At 37.3% G+C, this 21,228-nt stretch overlaps 1 protein-coding gene across 1 annotated transcript in view; it reads left to right on the top strand.

Moving 5' to 3' along the window:
• The window catches only part of ANO3 (anoctamin 3), a 400,310-nt gene that overhangs the window by 105,613 nt on the left and 273,469 nt on the right, over positions 1–21,228 (top strand). Inside the window, exon 2 of the mRNA XM_064575888.1 lies at positions 21,024–21,098. Within this exon, the coding sequence (XP_064431958.1) occupies positions 21,024–21,098 (75 nt within the window). The remainder of the gene's footprint in view (positions 1–21,023; positions 21,099–21,228) is intronic.

Here is a 21,228-nt window from a genome sequence, read left to right as displayed (position 1 = left end):
AGGGGTGACATTTTAGTGGTAGATTTTGGCTATTGACAAGGAGGTGGCTACCTCCTCCACCAAAGCTAAGATCTAGTCTTATTTATATAAATAGTACATTAAAGCTTCATTTCATGAACCCATCCTACTGCCCATTTTATTTTACTCTTTTTGTGAGTAATTTGATGACAAGTTTTTTCATCATGAATGTATACCCACTAAGTATTTTGATTTTCTTATTTGTTTGATTGTTGCATGGGAGTTATGACTCAGGAACTTAAAGTTTAGCTGAAAGAACAAGTTTCAATTAATGCAGTTTAGAATTTATTGACCTTGGCTCTTGATGACAGACAAATTTAATCAATTAATGACTAACATGTGTTTCTGACATATAGAGAAATCCAAGGTATAGCTATGAAATGCCAACAATGACTCATGATTATCTTCAAAGTTAACTGCAATATTTTTTCATCTTGGAATTCAAGGCCCTACCCAAGGCCCTGTCCAATTTCCATTTTTAAATTTGTCCTTAGGATTTTTTTTTTCATGATATAATATATGATATTTCTGAAAGAACACAGACTTTATAATTAACTCTGATTTCACCGTCTCACCATAATATGTTTTCTCTGTCATCTTGTCAATTATTTATTTTGTTAAAACTCTAATATACCTACTTCACTGAGTTATTGTAAAGATTAAATAAAATGAGGTACATTGTGTGAAATACACAGCATGGTAACTAGCACAGAGGAGCATACTCAAGAATGTTATTTCCATTCTCTTTCCTTTGATGAGACTTATACGCCAGCCAAATGAAATTTTATGTTGGCTTCCATGCCCTCCCACCCGCCTCCCTCCCCAAAGAATTTGCTCATATAGTCCTCTCTACTTTGGGAGATACCTCACTTATTTTTACAATTGAGACCTTTTTATCTTGGAGATATGAATCAAAACATCTTCTTCACAAAGTATTTCCTCATCCTGCCCCTCTAAAAAATAATATGTTTTCTGAAATTTCATCAGAATGCTTTATCTATACTTCTCTTTTGGTCGTTATTACTTCTTTCCTTCCATTATAACGATGTGTATACATAGACAAGCTCCAAGTTACTTAAAAGCATGAATTTTAGAGTATAAGGCATTCATTTATCTCTTTCTATCACTAATCTGTTGTGTGTCTGTGAAGTATGCAACCTGACTTTACCTCAGTTACCTCTTTTTAAAAATAGTGGTAATTATAGTACCCATTTTCAAGATTAGTATGAGTACAGTGCCCGACACAAATGATCTAAATAATGATGGGGATGATTATGAGCTTTATGAGGGCAAGTCCAATTTTATGCAACTTGGGAACCTCCACAGAAGCTGGCACCTAATCATAGCTAAGTAAGTGAGGAAATGAATAATATGTGTGTTGGAACATAATAATGGGAAACAGGTAGCCTGATGTGGTATTCTGTTGCCATAGGTTCCACTGGGTTCTGATACTTGTAACATCATGGGTTATCCCACTGTTTGTCTCTTAGTGTCTTTGACATGTGTTCCTTTACCAGGATGTCAGGAGTTGTTACACAGTTCCTGTAGCTGTTTGAAGAAATAATTATCACAGTGTTCTCATACCATGTATGTATGTTAACTTGAAAACTTAATACCCTTGCACGAAGATGTAACACACTAATACCGTGCTCTCATTCAATCACATAAGTAAACATATCTATTGACATTTTTGTTCTTGATACTTTCTAGTTCTTAACTTGCCTCCTAACTAGCAGACAGAAACATATAAGGGGTAGATAGATCTTAAAATGCTATATAAGGGAAGTCCCTGTGCAAATACTAAGAAAAAGAGAAAAATGTACACTCTGCACTATTGTGAAGTGTGAGAAAGAAAAGAGAGGAATGAACCAAACAAGGTGGTATGATACTAGGATTCACACTGTCTTCTTCTCTGGCAGGAACCTAAGTAGGAGGTTAATATAAATATTTAGAAAGGTTTGGAGAGTCTGAGAATGTTTGTGCTATTGGAGCACAAACATAAGCTTTGACTGAGGATTCTAGGGACCTCTAGGAAAATCTATGCTTTGATTTTGTGCTTACACATACAATATAGGGATGAAAAGGAGGTGGACGTATAGGTAGACCTCAGGAAGTATTCCGAGAACCCTGTGGTCTGTGAATGGTATGCAGTGTATTTAGAACTTTCTGCATGACCTTGCTGAAGTGACGTAGAGATTCTGGAAGTTATGCTAAACCGCAAATGCCTTAGAAGTCATAGTATGACTGATTTAAAACTCAAGAGTGTAAATGTGCTCCCTTCTATTCATTCATTACTAGGGAAATAATACTTATTTTGTGTGCAAAAAATGTTTGGAAATAAAAGCATCTTTATATACTGTCCTTGCCTTGATGCTACTCAGTGCTTCTCAAATCTCATTGTGCTAAAGAATTATTGTGTAGGTAACTATACAATATATAGAAATCAAAACTATATATAAATACATAGAGGTATTTTCAAGGTCAGTTTGGTCCAGCTATGATTTATTTTACAGCGATCAGAGGAAATGTATCCATCAGCATTTTGCTGATAAGCAATTTAAAGCAGTAGCTTGAAATCATTAGATGTCCCCAGCCCTTTTGAAAACCTGATGAAAATTATGGATCAACTCCCCAGAAGCAAATGCATATATACTTATACACAAAAGTCCTGAATATAATTTAAGAGATTAAAAAAATCCCCAAAGCCCAATCATGTACCTTAAGTTAAAATAAATCCTGCTTTAAAATTTATTGTGGGGCTTACCATGGTTTACCTTGGAAGTGTGAGCTATTTTATATTCATTAAATTCCACAACCTTTGGCACCAACATTTGTGAGAAAGAAAAAAAAAAAAAGACTTATCTTAAAGAGTAAGAATGAAGTCAACCATCTTTATAGCCCTTATATCATCACACAACATTTCTTGACTCACGTCAATAAGCAGACTTATCCCCAGTAACCCCTATTATGAAGTGGGGCTATGGGTTCCAAGAGTGAGTTGCTTTTGAATTATTGCATGACTTTTCACTAGATATTCAGTTTAAAAGGTTTCTTAAATATTACAATGACTATAAATTTGGTAGCATATATCTTCCTTTATATAAGATGACAAAGCAGGTGAAAGTTTGTTCCAAATTTTATCAAAATGGGTCTTCACCAGAGAGGAATTTCTTCCTTCAAATGTTACACAGTAGATTGTACCCCTTGTCTTAAAAAATAAATGCATTTGCAAGCAGTTTTTTATTTGTTTTTTTAAAGATTTTATTTATTTATTAGAGAGAGAGAGAGAAAGCACAAGCAGCAGGAGTGGCAGGCAGAGGGAGAAGCAGACTCCTCGCTGAGCAGGAACACAAGCAGGGGGAGTGGGAGAGGGAGAAGCAGGCTTCCCGCGGAGCAGGGAGCCTGATGCGGGGCTCGATCCCAGGACCCTGGGATCATGACCTGAGCCGAAAGCAGACGCTTAACCAACTGAGCCACCCAGGCATCCCACAAGAAGTTTTTAAATAGATGCCTTTTGTGGTTCAAGTTCATTGGTTAGGGCAGAAACAACTGAGTAGTTAGGTAGGGCAGAAACTATTAGTTGCCCATGCAAAAGCATCCTCTCTTTCGTACTTGCTCACAAGGCATTTTCCTGCAGATAGGAGGAGACAACGTGCTCAGGAAAGTGGGGCTCTCTCCCAGAACCCTGAACATGAAGCATGATTGGTTGTAGCAATTCATGATAATACCTACCCTTTAAATAGAAAAATAAAAGTGACTGATGATATTGCTCTGAAACTCATTCTGCCATTCTATCATTGGAATGTCTTTTTTCCCCCCCGCAACTTCTTGGCTCAGTTGTTCCCAACTGGATCTAGGTTTTACATTGCTAGAAAACTATGCTATCTATGTCTCTGTAGTTTCTGGTTTTGTTTTTGTTTGTTTATTTGTTCATCTGGGGGGAGGTTGTTGTTTTGGTGTAACCAGCTTCTGTGTAGAGCAGGTCCAAGGATTCCATTTATTTTTTGCTGTTGTTCTGTTCTTGTTTTTCACTCTTTTACTTTGTAATAAAAGAAATCCAGGGTGGGGAGTTAGAGGTTGTGTTATGGAAATATATTCAGATAGAATTTAAAGATTCTTAAATAACCCACTCAAGTGAGAGAGCTGGGATTTTCACATTATACACCTAAATATCCCCCTTTTTTTTTCCACCTAAATATTCTTGCTACCGTATGTTGCCAATATTTGTGATTGCATTTCATGGGAGAGTCTCTGTGTGGTTGTTGGAGGAGGCCCCAGGAAGATGGCACATTTTGGAAAATTGGAGAGGAAAGTACAAATTGAGGGGCACCTGGTTGGCTCAGTCGGTTAAGCGGCTGACTTGATTTCAGCTCAGGTCACATCTCAGGGTGTGGGACCTCTAGGAAAGTCCTTCATGTAGCACTCCACGCCGTGTGTGGAGCCTGCTTAAGATTCTCTTGCACCCTCTCCCTGGCCCCTCCCCCCACAAAAAAGAAAGAAATTGAAAGAACAGGAGTGGAAAGTGGGCTCTGTGGAAATAAATGTTTTTAAAGGACTGTTATCCACAGTTTTAGAAGTTACGGTTTATAATCTTTTCTTGGGGGTCAGAAGCTGACCTATGCTGAAAGTATGATCAGTACTCTGATCACAGTTTACACACTGAATTTATAAAACTGGTGGGAGAACCACTGAGCTCTTCTGCGGACCCTATGTTTTTCAGGATTCATGTCCAACAGCCACTGTGCTAGTGCTTTATATAACACGGGGGCGCACTGAATCCTTGTGAAGGCACTATTCTCGTTGTCATTATTATTGTTATTTTAACGATCATCACTTCCCTCCAAGTGGGGAAACAGAAGGCACGGTAGAGTAAGCGCTGTCCCAGGGTCACACAACAAAACTGACAGAACTGAAATCTACCTAATTCTCTGACTTCACCACCTACACAATGCCTTTGCCCCTTCCTGAAATAGAATGACTATGACTTAACAGTTTGATTTCTAATTCTCCTCTGAAAGTTTTAAAAACTGAAAAATAACTCATGCCTTTTTTTCTTTGCATATCTTTAAGAGACAAATATATCTGAGGCAAAGGGTGTAGATCTCACCAATTGACAGCCTGCCACTTCTGTCATTTCTCCACATATTTTTTTATAACCCCCTTGTGATAAAGCCTTTGTTTTTCCCTTAGTAATAATAAAACTCATTTAAGCCGGGCGCCTGGGTGGCTCAGTCGTTAAGCGTCTGCCTTCGGCTCAGGTCATGATCCCAGGGTCCTGGGATCGAGCCCCGCATCAGGCTCCCTGCTCCGCGGGAAGCCTGCTTCTCCCTCTCCCACTCCCCCTGCTTGTGTTCCTGCTCTCGCTATCTCTCTCTCTGTCAAATAAATAAATAAAATCTTTAAAAAAAAAAAAAACTCATTTAAGCCAAGAAATTATTAGAGAATAGTAAGACCAGTAAAAGTCTTTAAATGTATTTTATCACACTTAAAGGCATATAACAACAACAACAAAAAAAGTTACCGGTATTTCTTTAAAAAGTCATTTAAAAGATATGTAATTGTATAAAAAGTATAGATGTGAAATAGATCATCAACTCCTATTTCCATTAGATATCAGATCAGGTTGAAATTTTCAAAGCTACCTTCACCATATCTCTGGGTTTTGTTCTTGCAGGTGTTATTGTTTGGAAAGGACTCTGAGAAAATAGTGCCCAATGGATACTTTGAGCCAAATTCCTCTCTTTTCCCACCTTCACCTATGCTTCCACCCTCTATGTTCTTCTTGGGATTGTTTCTCCTCCTCTCAAACTACAGAGCTGACTTTCTCTAGATGATTCTCTTTTTATTTATTAGACTGGAAATTCTCTTGTGATAAGCATACTCCAATGTTAAATGGAAAGCAGATGGTAAAAATGGCTACTTAAATGTGCTTCCAATGCTGTTGCTTGCCTGAATATGTGCGTGTGTTTAATAAAGAAAAGAAAATGAGTCAGTTTAATATTCTCTGTAATAAAGTGATGGTGGGTAGCAAGGTTTTTTTTTTTTTTTTTTTCTGTTGGTAACTGGTCTTATGTGCACTGATTTATACATAAAAATGTTCTTGGTACCTAAGGAAAATAAGCTCTTATTACATGAATGAGTTTATTAAAACTCTTATGCCGTAGGCAAGTAAGCAGTTTCTTTATGAGTCCCTGAATGTAAACATCTCTAAAATAAGAATGAGAAAATGTCTACATGAGATGCCAGGGCTGGTTCTGGCCCTAGATTAATTGACCCTTGCTTTTAATGCTTTGAGGAGTGACTAATATTAAGCAACATATTTAAATCATTGAAATTCAAATCATGTTTGGGTGCTTTTTGTTGTTGTTTTTTTGTTTGTTTTTGGTTAGTCTAAAAGGGAGAGAAAGTTGTAATATGCTCTCAGGGTAGAGTCCTACCAGTTACTCACACAGATTGCATTCCTCCGTAAGCCTGAGATTAATGTACCATGAGACTGGAAGTGTTTACTGGGGTTAGGAGGTAAGAGAAGAAAAAGGGTCAGTCATTCTTACTGTTTCTGTGTTAGGTAACAGAAAATCATCCCCAAAATAAAAAGTTGTAGATGCAGGAGGCCTGGCTGGCTCAGTCAGAAGAGCATGAGACTCTTGATCTTGGGATTATGAGTTTGAGCCCCACATTGGGTGTAGAGATTACTAAATAAATAAATAAATAGATAAACTTATAAAAAGTCATAGATGCTTCTATTATATTTCATTGCAGTGCGTAATTATCACTGATGAAAAATAGCAAAGGCACTGATTTGGCAAGCCCTCCTATTTCTGAAACCAATAGGGCCTTAACAATTAAAACAGGCTTTCATAATTTACATAGGAGCAAAGGAGCCAGACTTTACTACAAAAAAATATTATTAGCTTACAAGTCATATAAATGTGGATTTGCACTGAGTAACAGGAACTGGAAGCTGGAATGCTTTTAAAGATCTTCTAGAATTCTTGTTATTCATGAATCCTCTCTAGGGCTACTACAGTTAATAACTGTTCAAATCTATTTGGGTATCTCTAGAGGCAGGGAGCCACAACCAAGGAAGCTCAGTCCATATTGGATAACTCTTAAAATTATGTTGGTCCAAATATTTATGTTATAATTGCAGAGTTAATTTATAATACTACATCCTATAATTTAAAGATAGCAATCACTGGCTGCTTATGTCCTCTCTTCTTCCGGTCAAATATCCCCAGTTGCCTCAACTATTCCATGTGTGTATGTATGTGAATTTCTTTGTCATATTCAGTATTTTTAATGATTTCAGTATTCCCTTTTGATAGCTATAGGTACCCTTGTCTATCTCCTTGTTGGCTTACCTTGTTGACATCTGTGAGGATCATTTTAAATTTTGCTTTAAAAAGGGATGTTTTTTAGTAGGAAATACTTCTGTCAATATCAGAAATAACCAGTGAGTGTCACTGTTCTAACACAGACAGACATTTATGGGTTTGTTGTCATATAATGATCAACAAAATCCTTGCAGAAGCCATAAAAACTTGTAATTATGCAGAACACAGGCAGTGGGCTGGATAAATCAAAGGTCCTCTTATTCCACCCACATCAGCCACTATAGAAATTTTGGGCAGATTTACTGGTGCCTTTTTTTTCTTCACTAGTCTACTTCAGTTTTACAAGAAGAAAATTTATTTTGCTTTCCGTTCAGAATAAAAGACTGGCCATTTTTTTTCCAAAATGCTCTTCCTACCACTCAACTTCATAGTCTGGAAATAACTTTCTCCTGAATTCTGATAAATATCATTATTTCTGATTTGATTTCAATTATTTAGTCAATGGATTATTGATATAAAGGGAAGACAGTAATTCTGATTATGCAATCCTTTTAGGCACTCCATGTATACTATTTCTTTTAACTCCACAACAGTGCAATGAAGTCCTTATTCATGCTATTGTATAGATCAGGGAAGAGTCTGAGATAATGTTAAATAACTTGACTCAGGGTGACACAGTAATACATCTGATATTAGAAACCAAGATTATCTGACACCAGAGTTCCTATTCTTTCCACTACACCCTCCTCCCCTCAGACTATACATGCAAAAATGGGATGCTTAGAAACTAGTATCTGAGTCATTATGAATATGTTGGGATTTTGATGGACTCTGTAGGTAACACCTCTCTCACTACTGCCTGAATTCTGAACCAGTTGAGAAATAGAGCACTAGAGACTGGCAGATGGATATCAAAAGGTCAGCTGTATAATTGATGAAAGCTAAGAAAATGGGACTTTGATGTGTGGCCAAATGAGCTTCTGAATTTCCTCTTCTTGTGAATTTGAGACCTGCCCGTCAACTAAGTGACACAGCTGAGAAACCTGACCCCCATAGTGTCAGACCCCTTATTATGTAGCAGAAAAAAGGGGAACAGACTGAAATGGAGAAGAAAGAAGAAAGTTTTTCCAAACTTGCAAATCACATAATCCTGATAAGCTAGGTTTTTTTTTCCCCAAAGGAAGAAAGGCCTGGAGTGAAGTCTACTCCACTGAAGTCCCCACTGAAGTCTACTGAAGTCGCTCCACATGGGACTATTTTTCTTAATATGCCATTTTATAATGCAGACTATTAACAAAAACAGAGAACAAATGAAAAGGAGAATTCAGTTCCTTCCTGCCATTAATCCAGGATTTTTTTTTTCTTTAAACAGCTGACATTTATTATTGATAACAATATAAAAAATCCTTTAAAGACTATCAGTATTGTATTACCAAAAGAGAGGTAATATGTTTATAAAACATTTATAGAATTAGATATGCAAAAAATGAAATTAGGAAGGAAAGTAAATGAACACACTACTAACCGGAGGGGGGGGGGAACCACAAGAATCATTAGTACTGAAAAAATGTGAAATGAAAGCAGCATTTTAAAGAGTGCAGCGTACTGCAAGAGAGCTATAGTGCAAACTCATAATCAAATTATATATGCCCTATAGTTCCCTTACAAGGATAATCAGGTGTTTATCTTGTAAGCATTTGTGCAGTGATGAACTCTTAATTTTTTAAATTCTTAAAGATTCATTTAAAGAAGGATGTGGAAAAGCTATTCCCTGAAATAGATGTGTTTTTATATCTGCAATGGCAGACAAGATTATTTCATGCCTTGTTGGGCTTATTATCATATAATAATTGTAAGGACTTAGGTTTTTACTCTTAGTGAAATGGGAGTTTACTAACTGAAGGGTTTCAAGTAGAAGAATCATATTAGCTGGATATCATTTTAAATTCCTCTGCCTCATGTCTACTCACTCTCAACCCCAAACCTACCTTCATGCTGGTCAGTAGAGAGAACACTAAAGGACTCACAGCAGGGAAGAGGGTGAGAAGATATGGATAGGTTCTGGATAAACTTTGAAAGTGTATTGAATGGGGGTTATGAAAGACAGGTATTAAGATTTTGGCCTCTAATGTTTTCCCCATCAAATGAGATGGGAAGACTATGGTTGAGTTGGGTCTGGGAACAAATATCAGAACATTCATTTAAGAATGTTGAGTTTGGATATGATTCTTTCAGACCAAGTAGATATGTAAAAAGACAGATGTAATATAAATGCCTGGAGTTAGAGAGAGAGATTTGGATGGGAGATATGCATTTAGGAGGTATGAGCATATAGATAAACTTAAAACCATGAAACAAGTTAGATCACCAAGGGAAAAAAGACAAGAGAAGAAGAAAAAAAAAAAAAACAAAAGATAAAGAAGAGAAGGGTCCAAAGATTGAGTCACAGACCTTTCCAAAGTTAAAAGTTCAAGACGTGAGAGGAAGACACAAGAGAGATTAAGAAGGAGCATCTAGTAAGATTGAAGAGTCAACCTGTACCACCCTGGAAGCCAAGTGAAGATAGTGTATCTAGGAGAAGAGCACAAGCAATTATGTCAAATGTCCCTAATGTAGCAAATAAGATGAAGACTAAGAATCCACTGTTGATTTTGGCAGTAAAGAGAACATGGTGACTTTAGTACAAGTCTTAGTGGAGGTATGGAGCAAAAGAAAAGAAACCACAGAACTTATGGAAGATTTAAGAAGAGGAATTAGAAATGTGACTATTGACTGTACTTTTGTGGAATTTTGGAGCAAAAGGGAACAAATAAATTGGGGGGGGGACATCAGAAGAACTGGATCCAAAAGATGTTGCTTTTTTTTTCCTTCTTCTTTCCAATTTTTTTAAGGATTAATGCTTGCATGGTGATGGGAGGCTGGTCTTGTTCTGTAAGGAGAGAGATGGAGGAATTATCGGGCTGCAGCAGGTGGAGGGGACAGAAACCGGTGTATAAGTAGAGGGGATGGGCTTAGCTGGGAGTGCAGTTTATGTAGAGTATCAGGCAGGAAGTCAGAATATATGGTACAGATGCCAATATGTGGGTGGGAGCTGTGGAAGTTTTCTGCAGATTGCTTCAATCTCAGAGAAATAGGAAGCAAAATTATCAGCTGAGAGTGAAGAGTGGGGAGGAGGTGGGTGTTAGAAGACAGAATTTGAAGTGAGGGAATAAAATATGAAATAGTCTTCTTGGTGAGTAGAAAAATAAGATGACCAGGGAAATACATTGACTGCTGGTCAACATTAAGGACCGACTTAAGGTTATTGTTATGAATTTGAGAGAGATAAGTCTACACATTGGCACGTTTTTTCCTTTAGTTGTGGTTTAACTGTTCAGGTGTACACAAGGAATTGATGTGATATGTACACACACCCATCTCATATTTAAAAATAAATTGTTTCGTATATTTACTATTCCATTCAAGAGCGTCCTTTTAAATAATATTCATGGCCATGTTATAGCTTGTCTGAGATTGTATTCTTAAAAAGTAATACAGATGCTTGACAACATGTGTCTAAGACAGTTGCTAATATTTTTCCTTCTTTTAGCTTTTTCCCTCTTGACATTGAGCCTGATTTTAAAAGCAAACAAAAAGAACACCTCAACTAACATAACTGAGTATGTAAGCATTGAAAATTATTTTAGAGATCAATCTCATTCCCCTCATTGCAGATTAGGAAGACTAAAGCCCAGGGGAGAGGGAATAAAACACAAGATTCCATATAATTCTACTCATGTAATTTTCCAACTAAACTTCACTTTTTTTTTTTTTAGAGCCATAGCACAGATCCAACTCTGCCTTATGTTATGATACGGCCAGGGGGTATTACTTGTTCAGATTTTGGCAGTCACATAAGAACAAGCTGCTGGAGCTTTCATTATAGATATTCTTCTGCAGAACAGGTGTGTAGAAAAAGGTCTATCCTATTTCAGATGCTCAACCTGTCTTCTCCCATATATGCACCAGCTCAGTTGAAGCAGAAGCAATCTATGCCTGCGTAATATCACTCACACTGTTAAGAAAATGGCACTATTGTTGCCTGGTTACCTCTCCATTTTCTTAATTGCCTCTTCATAATGTGAGTTTCATAAGCTATAGCAACCCCATGGAAAATTCAGAATTACAGAGAATTACCACTGTCATTAGCTTTCCAATTTCCATTTGGAGTTAAAAATCTAGATATCTTATCCCATCTCTGCCATAGGCTTATAACCTTGATTAAGTAACTGAACTTTGCTTCCTAACCTATTAAATGAGTAAAATGGACTTGATCAGTGGTTGAGATATTTTTAAAGTGGCTGCACCTGGGCTGTATGAGAAATGAAAGTGAAGTTTTTATTTAAACCAGAGCTACGGTGACTCAGTTTTCTACTCTCTGAACATCCTCTCGCCTTCCTAGGTTTCCTTGAGAAGCTACACAGAACCCAAATGCTCCAAGGATCATGATTCTAAAACTGCTGGATGACAAGATCTAATATCTCTTTTGGCTCTGTCATTGTATCAGCCTGTGATGCCGCGATGGAGGGGGGTGTGTGTGTGTGTGTGTTAGACATGAATAAAGAATTCAGGCCAGAGATGCTTATGCCCCCGTAGTTGTACAGAGCCTTAAATCCTTACCACAGACAAAAGGAAAAGAAGTTGAGATTGAGATAGACCTTTGCCTTTTCATCTCATTTTTTTAAATTTTATTTTATTATGTTATGTTAATCACCATACATTACATCATTAGTTTTTGATGTAGTGTTCTGTGATTCATTGTTTGTGTATAACACCCAGTGCTCCATTCAATACGTGCCCTCCTTAATACCCATCACCAGCCTAACCCATCCCCCCTCCCCCCTCCCCTCAGTTTGTTTCTCAGAGTCATAGTCTCTCATGGTTTGCCTCCCCCTCTGATTCCGCCCCCTTCATTTTCATCTCACTTTTAAGCCCTATGATAGAAATAACCCTGCATCTGTTAGAAGAATTTGTATGGTTAGAGGTGGTGGAGAATGATTAATATCAAAAATTTCCAAGCAGGGAAGAGACTGGTGATTCAGCCCTGAATCAGGTACTGGGCAGAGGCTATGAAGGCACCTGCCAAGATCCAGCCAAAACGCCAGTCATCATGTGGTATCTGTCTCACATAATTCCTTATACATGAACTGAAGGTTACTTCAACATTTAGAGAAGTGCAGAGAAAGGCCCCTTCATATAGAAGTGGTTAATGTATAAGAGTTCACTAAAAAAGAAAAATGACAAAAGCCAGAATACCTCTGATTATTCTAATGAATAAGCTAAGGTAGTATTTAAATACTACTTTCAACATTCTTTTTATATTTATCTCACTACAGAAGTAACATAGATAGTGAATTCCAACTGCTGAAATGTATTTAAAGTTCAGAGAAGAAAATAACAAGTCTAAAATGTTATTTGAGATTAGCATTTTTAATACTCTAAAATATTTACTTTCAGCTTTTATGTAGCCATATATATATGTATATATATATATAAATGATATTATAAAACCATAAGAAAAATTGTTGCCACCAGCAATATATAAAAGTGCCTTGGGATCAAACTCTCACAAATATTATTATCCATTTTAGCTTTGATAATACAATGCCATATTCTTGATTTCTTTGATTACTTGTAAGGATTAATATCCTTTAGTATTTACTTAATTTTTAATATTTTTTTATATTTTAAGTTTGCTTTTAGAATAGAGCAGGATTTCCATTTAGGATTTTTTAAGTGACTTAAACTTATCACTTTTAATATTTATTTATTTATCTATCTATCTATTTATTTATTTTTATTTTAAGTAGGCTTCACACCCAATGTGGGGCTTGAACTCAGGACCCCGAGATTAAGAGTTGCACGCTCTACTGACTGAGCCAGCCAGGTGCCTCAAACTATTAAACTATTTTTAAATAGTATGCTTAAGTACATGTAGCAATAGCCAGTGTAGATTAATGTTTATATAATGCTTTAGTGTGAAGGACTCATATGTAATATAAAAGTCACCAAAAAGGAACAATAGTGCAGCATTAACTTTTTTACTCATTAAATTCATGTTAAGCTATTCTATTATTTGAAATTAATTTTCTCAAATTGCAGACTATTATATAAAATTTTATAATAATGAAACATAAATTTCTCCATTACCTCCCAAAGCCACTCCCCATAGGTAACTACTATTACTTCTTAATGTATACGTTACTCTATGTCTTGCTAATTTATATAGTATAGGTAAATACATATCATAAGGGTGGGTTACACCTAGGGAAGTCACAGTATAATAGTTTTTGAAATTTAATTTTTCACTTAAGAATATAGAATAATATCTTTCCATATCAGTACATGTAGATCCACCTCATTCATTTTTTTTTTAAGATTTTATTTTTAAGTAATCTCTACACCCAGCATGGGGCTTGAACTCACAACCCCAAGATCAAGAGTCACATGCTCTACCAACTGAGCCAACCAGGCACCCTCACCTAGTTCATTTTAATGGCTCCTTCATAGGATTGTAAAATTTTGACATATAGTTGTATTTTATGATTTTTTTTCCAACTTTATACACAATATGGCAGTAAACATCACTGTGCATCTGTATTTGGGCTTTGTATGTGTGTTTCAGGAAGTGAGATTCTCAGAAGTAGAATTGTTCCATTAAAGTGTATGTGTATTTTCAGCTTTTCAGTTACTGCCAAACTGCCCCCCCCTCCCAAATGGGACTTGCCAGGTTAAAGTCCTATCAATATTATATGGCAGCACCCATTTCTCTACATGTTGCCAGCCCTGGCTATTATCACTGTTTTTAGAAAAAAATTGTTGGCCATCTGATGGCATTTTGTTTTAATTTGACTCTTTAATTGTTCCTAAGTTTTCACACTCTTTTTCAAGAACAATCTCCTTAGATATGTTAAGGAATGACTGCAATTTAAAGTGTGTCTTGAACAGCATGGTACTGGCACAAAAACAGACACATAGATCAATGGAACAGAATAGAGAGCCCAGAAATGGACCCTCAACTCTATGGTCAACTAATCTTCGACAAAGCAGGAAAGAATGTCCAATGGAACAAAGACAGTCTCTTCAACAAATGGTGTTGGGAAAATTGGATAGCCACATGCAGAAGAATGAAACTGGACCATTTCCTTACACCACACACAAAAATAGACTCCAAGTGGTTGAAAGACCTCAATGTGAGACAGGAGTCCATCAAAATCCTAAAGGAGAACACAGGCAGCAACTTCTTTGACCTCAGCCGAAGCAACTTCTTCCTAGAAACACCGCCAAAGGCAAGGGAAGCAAGGGCAAAAATGAACTATTGGGACTTCATCAAGATAAAAAGCTTTGCAAAGCAAAGGAAACAGTCCACAAAACCAAAAGACAACCGACAGAACGGGAGAAGATATTTGCAAATGACATATCAGATAAAGGGCTAGTATCCAAAATCTATAAAGAACTCATCAAACTCAACACCCAAAGAACAAAGAATCCAATAAACAAATGGGCAGAAGACATGAACAGACATTTTTCCAAAGAAGACATCCAAATGGCCAACAGACACATGAAAAAGTGCTCAATATCGCTCAGCATCAGGGAAATCCAAATCAAAACCTCAATGAGATACCACCTCACACCAGTCAGAATGGCTAAAATTAACAAGTCAGGAAACGACAGATGTTGGCGGGGATGCGGAGAAAGGGGAACCCTCCTACACTGTTGGTGGGAATGCAAGCTGGTGCAGCCACTCTGGAAAACTGTATGGAGGTTCCTCAAAAAGTTGAAAATAGAGCTACCATATGATCCAGCAATTGCACTACTGGGTATTTACCCCAAAGATACAAAAGTAGGGATCCGAAGGGGTACATGCACCCTGATGTTTATAGCAGCAATGTCCACAATAGCCAAACAGTGGAAAGAGCCAAGATGTCCATCGACAGATGACTGGATAAAGAAGAAGTGGTATATATATACAATGGAATATTATGCAGCCATCAAAAGGAATGAGATCTTGCCATTTGCAACGACGTGGATGGAACTGGAGGGTATTATGTTGAGTGAAATAAGTCAAACAGAGAAAGACATGTATCATATGATCTCACTGATATGAGGAATTTTAATCACAGGAAACAAACTGAGTGTTGTTGGAGTGGGGGGTGGGGTGGGAGGGATGGGGTGACTGGGTGATAGACACTGGGGAGGGTATGTGCTCTGGTAAGCGCTGTGAATTGTGCAAGACTGTTGAATCTCAGATCTGTACCTCTGAAACAAATAATGCAATATATGTTAAGAAAAAAAAAAGAAGAAGGTAGCGGGAGGCGAAGAATGAAGCAGGGGAAATCAGAGGGGTGGACGAACCATGAGAGACGATGGACTCTGAAAAACAAACTGAGGGTTCTAGAGGGGAGGGGGGTGGGAGGATGGGTTAGCCTGGTGGTGGGTATTGAGGAGGGCACATTCTGCATGGAGCACTGGGTGTTATGCACAAACAATGAATCATGGAACACTTCATCTAGAACTAATGATGTAATGTATGGGGATTAACATAAGAATAAAAAAAAATAAAAAAATAAAGTGTGTCTTGATTTCCTCTCATTCAGTTGTTAATACTGGATTTCTAAAAACTTTTATAATTAATTCCTAATTTTGTTGGATGGTAGTGAGAGAATGTGCTCCCAAATAACACTTATTTGGCCCCATAAAAGAGAAACCCTATGGCTGTCTCTTCCTAGCAGCCTGGTGATGTGCCATGTGGGTTGATCCAATTTCACTTTAATCTGATGATTAAATTCAGTGCTTTACCTAGATCATATTACATATCCCATACCTACTCCATATCTATATTACAACTATGTGAAAAGTCAGGTTGCAGAGGGTTTGATAAGAAACATATTATCAGGGCGCCTGGGTGGCTCAGTCGTTAAGCGTCTGCCTTCGGCTCAGGTCATGATCCCAGGGTCCTGGGATCGAGCCCCGCATCGGGCTCTCTGCTTGGCGGGAAGCCTGCTTCTCCCTCTTCCATTCCCCCCTGCTTGTGTTCCCTCTCTCGCTGTCTCTCTCTCTGTCAAAATAAATAAATAAAATCTTTAAAAAAAAAAAGAAACATATTATCACCCCAGTTCAATCATTTAGAAACTACTTTTTTTAATAAGAGAATAGAGACTTCAGATCATCCACTAACATCCCCTCATTTTACAGAGACAGAAATTAAGGAAAAGTGAACTTCCCAAGATTATCCACTTAGTCAGTTATGATTCACTTTCATTCTGAACTAACGAACAAATGAGCATTATTTCTTTGAAAAGAAAAAAAAATCATACTAACAACTTTGATCCTAATCAAGAAAAACAATTGTAGGGTAAGTTGCCTCAGCATTTATAGTGTATAATTCATTCTGATTTAGAGATCAATATTCATTGAATCAGTGAGTGGTTTGAAAATAACATTGATGAGTCTCAGCTTTTGCATTTCAGCGACTTCTGACATTGGCTGCCCTCCCTTTCAAGATTATATGTAGCTCCTCTGGTGACATTGGTGTCCAGATTTGTCACTGTATTTAGGCTATTTAACCAGATTAGTGTAAGCTTTACCACTGAGTCAGACTACAGGCCGAATTTTTGCCTTAGTTATAAATCTTCATAAGAGGGGTTTCACAGCAATAGCAAGTTTGATTTCTAATATTTAGAAGTAGTCTGAAAATACTTAAAAACCAAAATTGTAATGAAATATTTTAATTCATTTTTGTGTTTCTGAGGATGAATTAGTCTAATATGGTTTCTTCTTTCATCATTCTTTACTAAACTTTCTATAATTTTTCACACAGGATTGGAAGCATTTGGCCAGATATACATACTGACAGAGAAACTAGTTTTTTGAAATTGATAAACATAGACGTAGTGGACAAACTTTCCAACTATATTTAGAATAAAGAGTTCTTCCAAGATCAACACTATATATTTTCAGCTCTTTGTTTTATTTTGTTTTTTTCCAAATACTCCACTTATGGCTCTTCACTTCCTCATTGGTTTCCTTTCTTCTGAAACCAGCTGTGATCATTGGCCAAGAATCTGTCTTGGCCCCCTGTGCCTTTTTTTTCTTTTTCTATTTTTCTTTCCCAAGAGTTTATTTCTTATATAGGTTCAGCCTTCACCTTTATGGGCATAGCATCTCAGTCTATGTCTCCTGTTCCTATCTCTCCCTCAGGCTTGGGAACCCACATACTGAATCATCCCAGATTCAACCCAAAGGTAGTATGTCTGAAACTAAGCCTATCCTACCTCATACCTACCTGACCCTCCTCCCCGCTTGGTCAGTAGAAAACATGTGTCGGGTCTCTGGAACTTGAAATATTAACAGGAACTATTATTTTATTTCTGTCTCTCCCTTTTATCTAATTCTCCAGCCAATTGTGGTTTTCTGATGTTTCTTTTGCAATGTTTATTCATGTATTTGAGTTTCTACTGCTACAATCTTGATTGGAATTTCAACCCTTTAAGAATTCCCAGATGTCGGGGCACCTGGGTGGCTCAGTTGGTTAAGCATCTGCTTTCAGCTCAGGTCATGATCCTGGGGTCCTGGGATCAAGCCCCGCATTGGGCTCCCTGCTCAGCGGAGAGCCTGCTTCTCCCTCTCTCTCTGCTGCTCCCTCTGCTTGTGCTCTCGCTCTCTGACAAATAAATAAATAAAGTCTTTAAAAAAAAAAGAATTCCCAGATGACCTTTGGGGATCTATACATAATCTTCTATACACAATTGCCAGATGTGTCTTCCTAAACTTGCTTTCAATAATTAGGGCCTCTCTTCAGTATCCTTCAGATGCAGTTAATGATTTAGTGAAAAAGACAAGACATTTCAGTTTTGTTGACCATTGCATGATTGGTCAACAAAACTGCAAGGATTGCAAGGATTACATGTTTCTTGGCTTCCTTATGTAATTAATTCTCTGCATTTGTTGGTCTGAGTTCCACAAACAGGCCTCTAACAAAACCTTTGCTATTCTAGTTTCATACTTTCACTCATTATTTCTCACACTTGAATTAACCTTGTAATCTCCTTGGTCCATCCAAATTCTTTATACTTTTCAAATTCAGCTTAAATCCTGAAGATTTAACTGAGGATATTTAGTTTAAAATTATTATGGCCATTCTGAAAAAAATTCCAGTCTTTTTCTCCCCAAAATCATTTTATCTGTTTTTTTATAGTAATAGCACATTTATCATATTCATATCACAACTGGAAAACCTAAATAGCCTTCTACATAACTGCTAGGTAAGAAACCTGGGCTTAAGTCTCAGCTCTGTGACTTCTAAGCGTATCTTAGAATATCTCCTACCAAGCCTATATCTCCTACCAAACCCATAATAACACACACTGGATCTCATTTGGCTCATCTGTGAAATAAATAGGGTTAGATTAAATAGTCCTCAAGTCCCTTTCAGTTTATGATCCATAAACTGGTATTTAAAGGCATTTTGTACAACATAGTATAAAATATACTCTACTATTATAAAACAAACTCTAGGATTATAAAATAGACTCTATTACATGTTTACCTGGTGATCATTAAGTTTCTTAAGCCCATGCCCTTATAAGAATATTCAAACTTCAGAATCAAAATAAAGGACAAACTAGAGAATTGTTTTATTTCTGTTATTGTATGAAACCAATTTTATTTAGTTGACATGCTACTAAAGTGTGGGATTACCTAGTAAATAGGTTCTGCTACCAATTCTAGTGTGAGGAGGAATCCCCACACCAACAAGCAGTTCTTGGGATACCAGCTAAGTGTCTTAAAATTCAACTCAATTATGACTCTATCTACCTGGAGATAGCCTTGGATTCCATAGGTTATGGGCTTAGTCCTGTAAGACTCCCCTCCCCTCCACTCAACTCCAGATACCAGTCGTAAGTCCAGGTTATCACCTGTGCTTCTGATGGACTAGCTACAAATTTGACCTTCCAGCAACCCCCTCCTTGGACTTCAGATGCTAGTAGCAAGTTTAGGTTGTTACCTGTACTTCTTACCAACTGGCTATAAATCACAGATTCCCACAATCTCTTCCTTCCTTGGGTTCACTTAATTTGCTGGAGAGGCCCACAGAACTCAAACATTTTACTTACCAGATCACCAGTTGATTAAAAAAAGTATATATCTCAGGAACAGCCAGATGGAAGAGATGCATAGGGCAAGGGATGTGAGAAGGAGAACGGAGCTTCCATGTCCTCTCAGGTGTGCCACTCTCACCAAATCTCCAAGTATTCACCAACTCCGAAGTGCTCTGAACTCCATCTTTTTGGGATTTTATGGAGGCTTCGTTATATAGGCATGATTGATGAAATCATTGGCCATTAGTGATTGAATTCAGTCTCTAGCCTCTCTCCTCCCCAGAGGTCAGGGGGTAGGACTGGAAGTTCCAACTCTAATCATCTGGTTGGCTGTCCTGGCAACTAGCCCCCCTCCTTAGGTGCTTTCCAAAAGTCATCTCATTAACATAACAAAAGATAATTCTATGCTCTCATCACTTAGGAAACTCCAAGGATTTTAGGAGCTCTGTGCCAGAAACAAGACAAAGACCAAATATATATTCTTTGTTATAAATCACAACATCACACCTACATATTAATCGAATAAGCTTAGGCAATTTTTATTGAAAAAAAAGCTTACTAAGTACAAGGCACTGTGCCAAACATTAGTTAACTGGGAATGGGGAGAGGGATAAAGAAATGAATTCAAATGAATTCTACCTTCAAGGAATCAATTGTCTAATGAAGGAGGCATACAGATAAAGATGAAGGAATTACTATAATTATAAGCATAAGAAGTGTTGATTGCTACCACTTACTATGAACTGGGACCTAGGCCAGAACTTAACATTACAAATGATATTTTACATATACAAACTTGAATGTTTACAACAATATTCCAAGGTAGTTATTATTTTTCCTGTTTCTGAGTATATACTATCCACTATATTTTATTAGGTATATTTTGAGGCTTAGAAACATTTCTGGAGGAAGGCTTATTTAAAGGGAACGATTTAAAGGGAATGATTATTTCTAAATGGAGGTGTCACTTAGAACGGTGACTGTCAAGGTAGCCTTGGAGCTGACTCTTCTTTCAAAAGAGGAGCAGACTTTCCATTGATCTTGTGGGTAGAGAAGGCATTTTAGGCACAGAGAAAAGATTGACCAAAATTCAAGAGGCAAAGAAGTAGAGGTCATATTCGGGGAATTCTGGTGGATTTAATATGGTTGCACAGAAGAGCAGGGAGTGAACAAAGAGAAAGATACAGCTTTTGAGCTTGAGAGGGCAGGGTATTAGAAGAGGGTATTACTCACCCAGGGAAAAAGTAATTGGAAAATCTAGCCATTCTAAACTTTTTCAAAGTTGACAGCTAAATCAGCTTGCATAACAGCACATAGACCTACCCACCTGCTTAGTTTCTAATGCAATTTACTGAAAATTTGTGTCTTCCTACGCACTTCTTCATGACTAATTCAACCTGTGCCAGATAGTGGTTTTACAGCAGCTACAGTCAACATGAAAAGCTCCTTTTTCATGATAATTTTCTATTCTCTTTCTGGTCTACTGAGTTTCTAAGCAAAATTTTTCTTACTCTTTTGTTCGCTCTTACAGGCTTGCAAAAGTTGTGCTCTTCTCATTGTGGGCTGGAGAAGAGTGTGTGGGCTGCCAAAGGCAAACATAATACAGGTGAGTTATGAGGGTAGATTTTCAGGTGCTCCCACCAACTTTGCTCTTCAGTACAATGGAGTAGCCACTCCAGTCTGTGGGAAGTGAAAATTTAACACTAATTTGCATATCACGTTCATGTTATTAATTA

This window comes from Mirounga angustirostris, unplaced genomic scaffold (assembly GCF_029215605.1).
Source record: "Mirounga angustirostris isolate CCGP_5_RB_7025 unplaced genomic scaffold, mMirAng1.0.hap1 SCAF_13, whole genome shotgun sequence".
NCBI classification, from domain to species: Eukaryota; Metazoa; Chordata; class Mammalia; order Carnivora; family Phocidae; genus Mirounga; species Mirounga angustirostris.
This window is presented reverse-complemented; position numbering and strand designations above follow the sequence as displayed.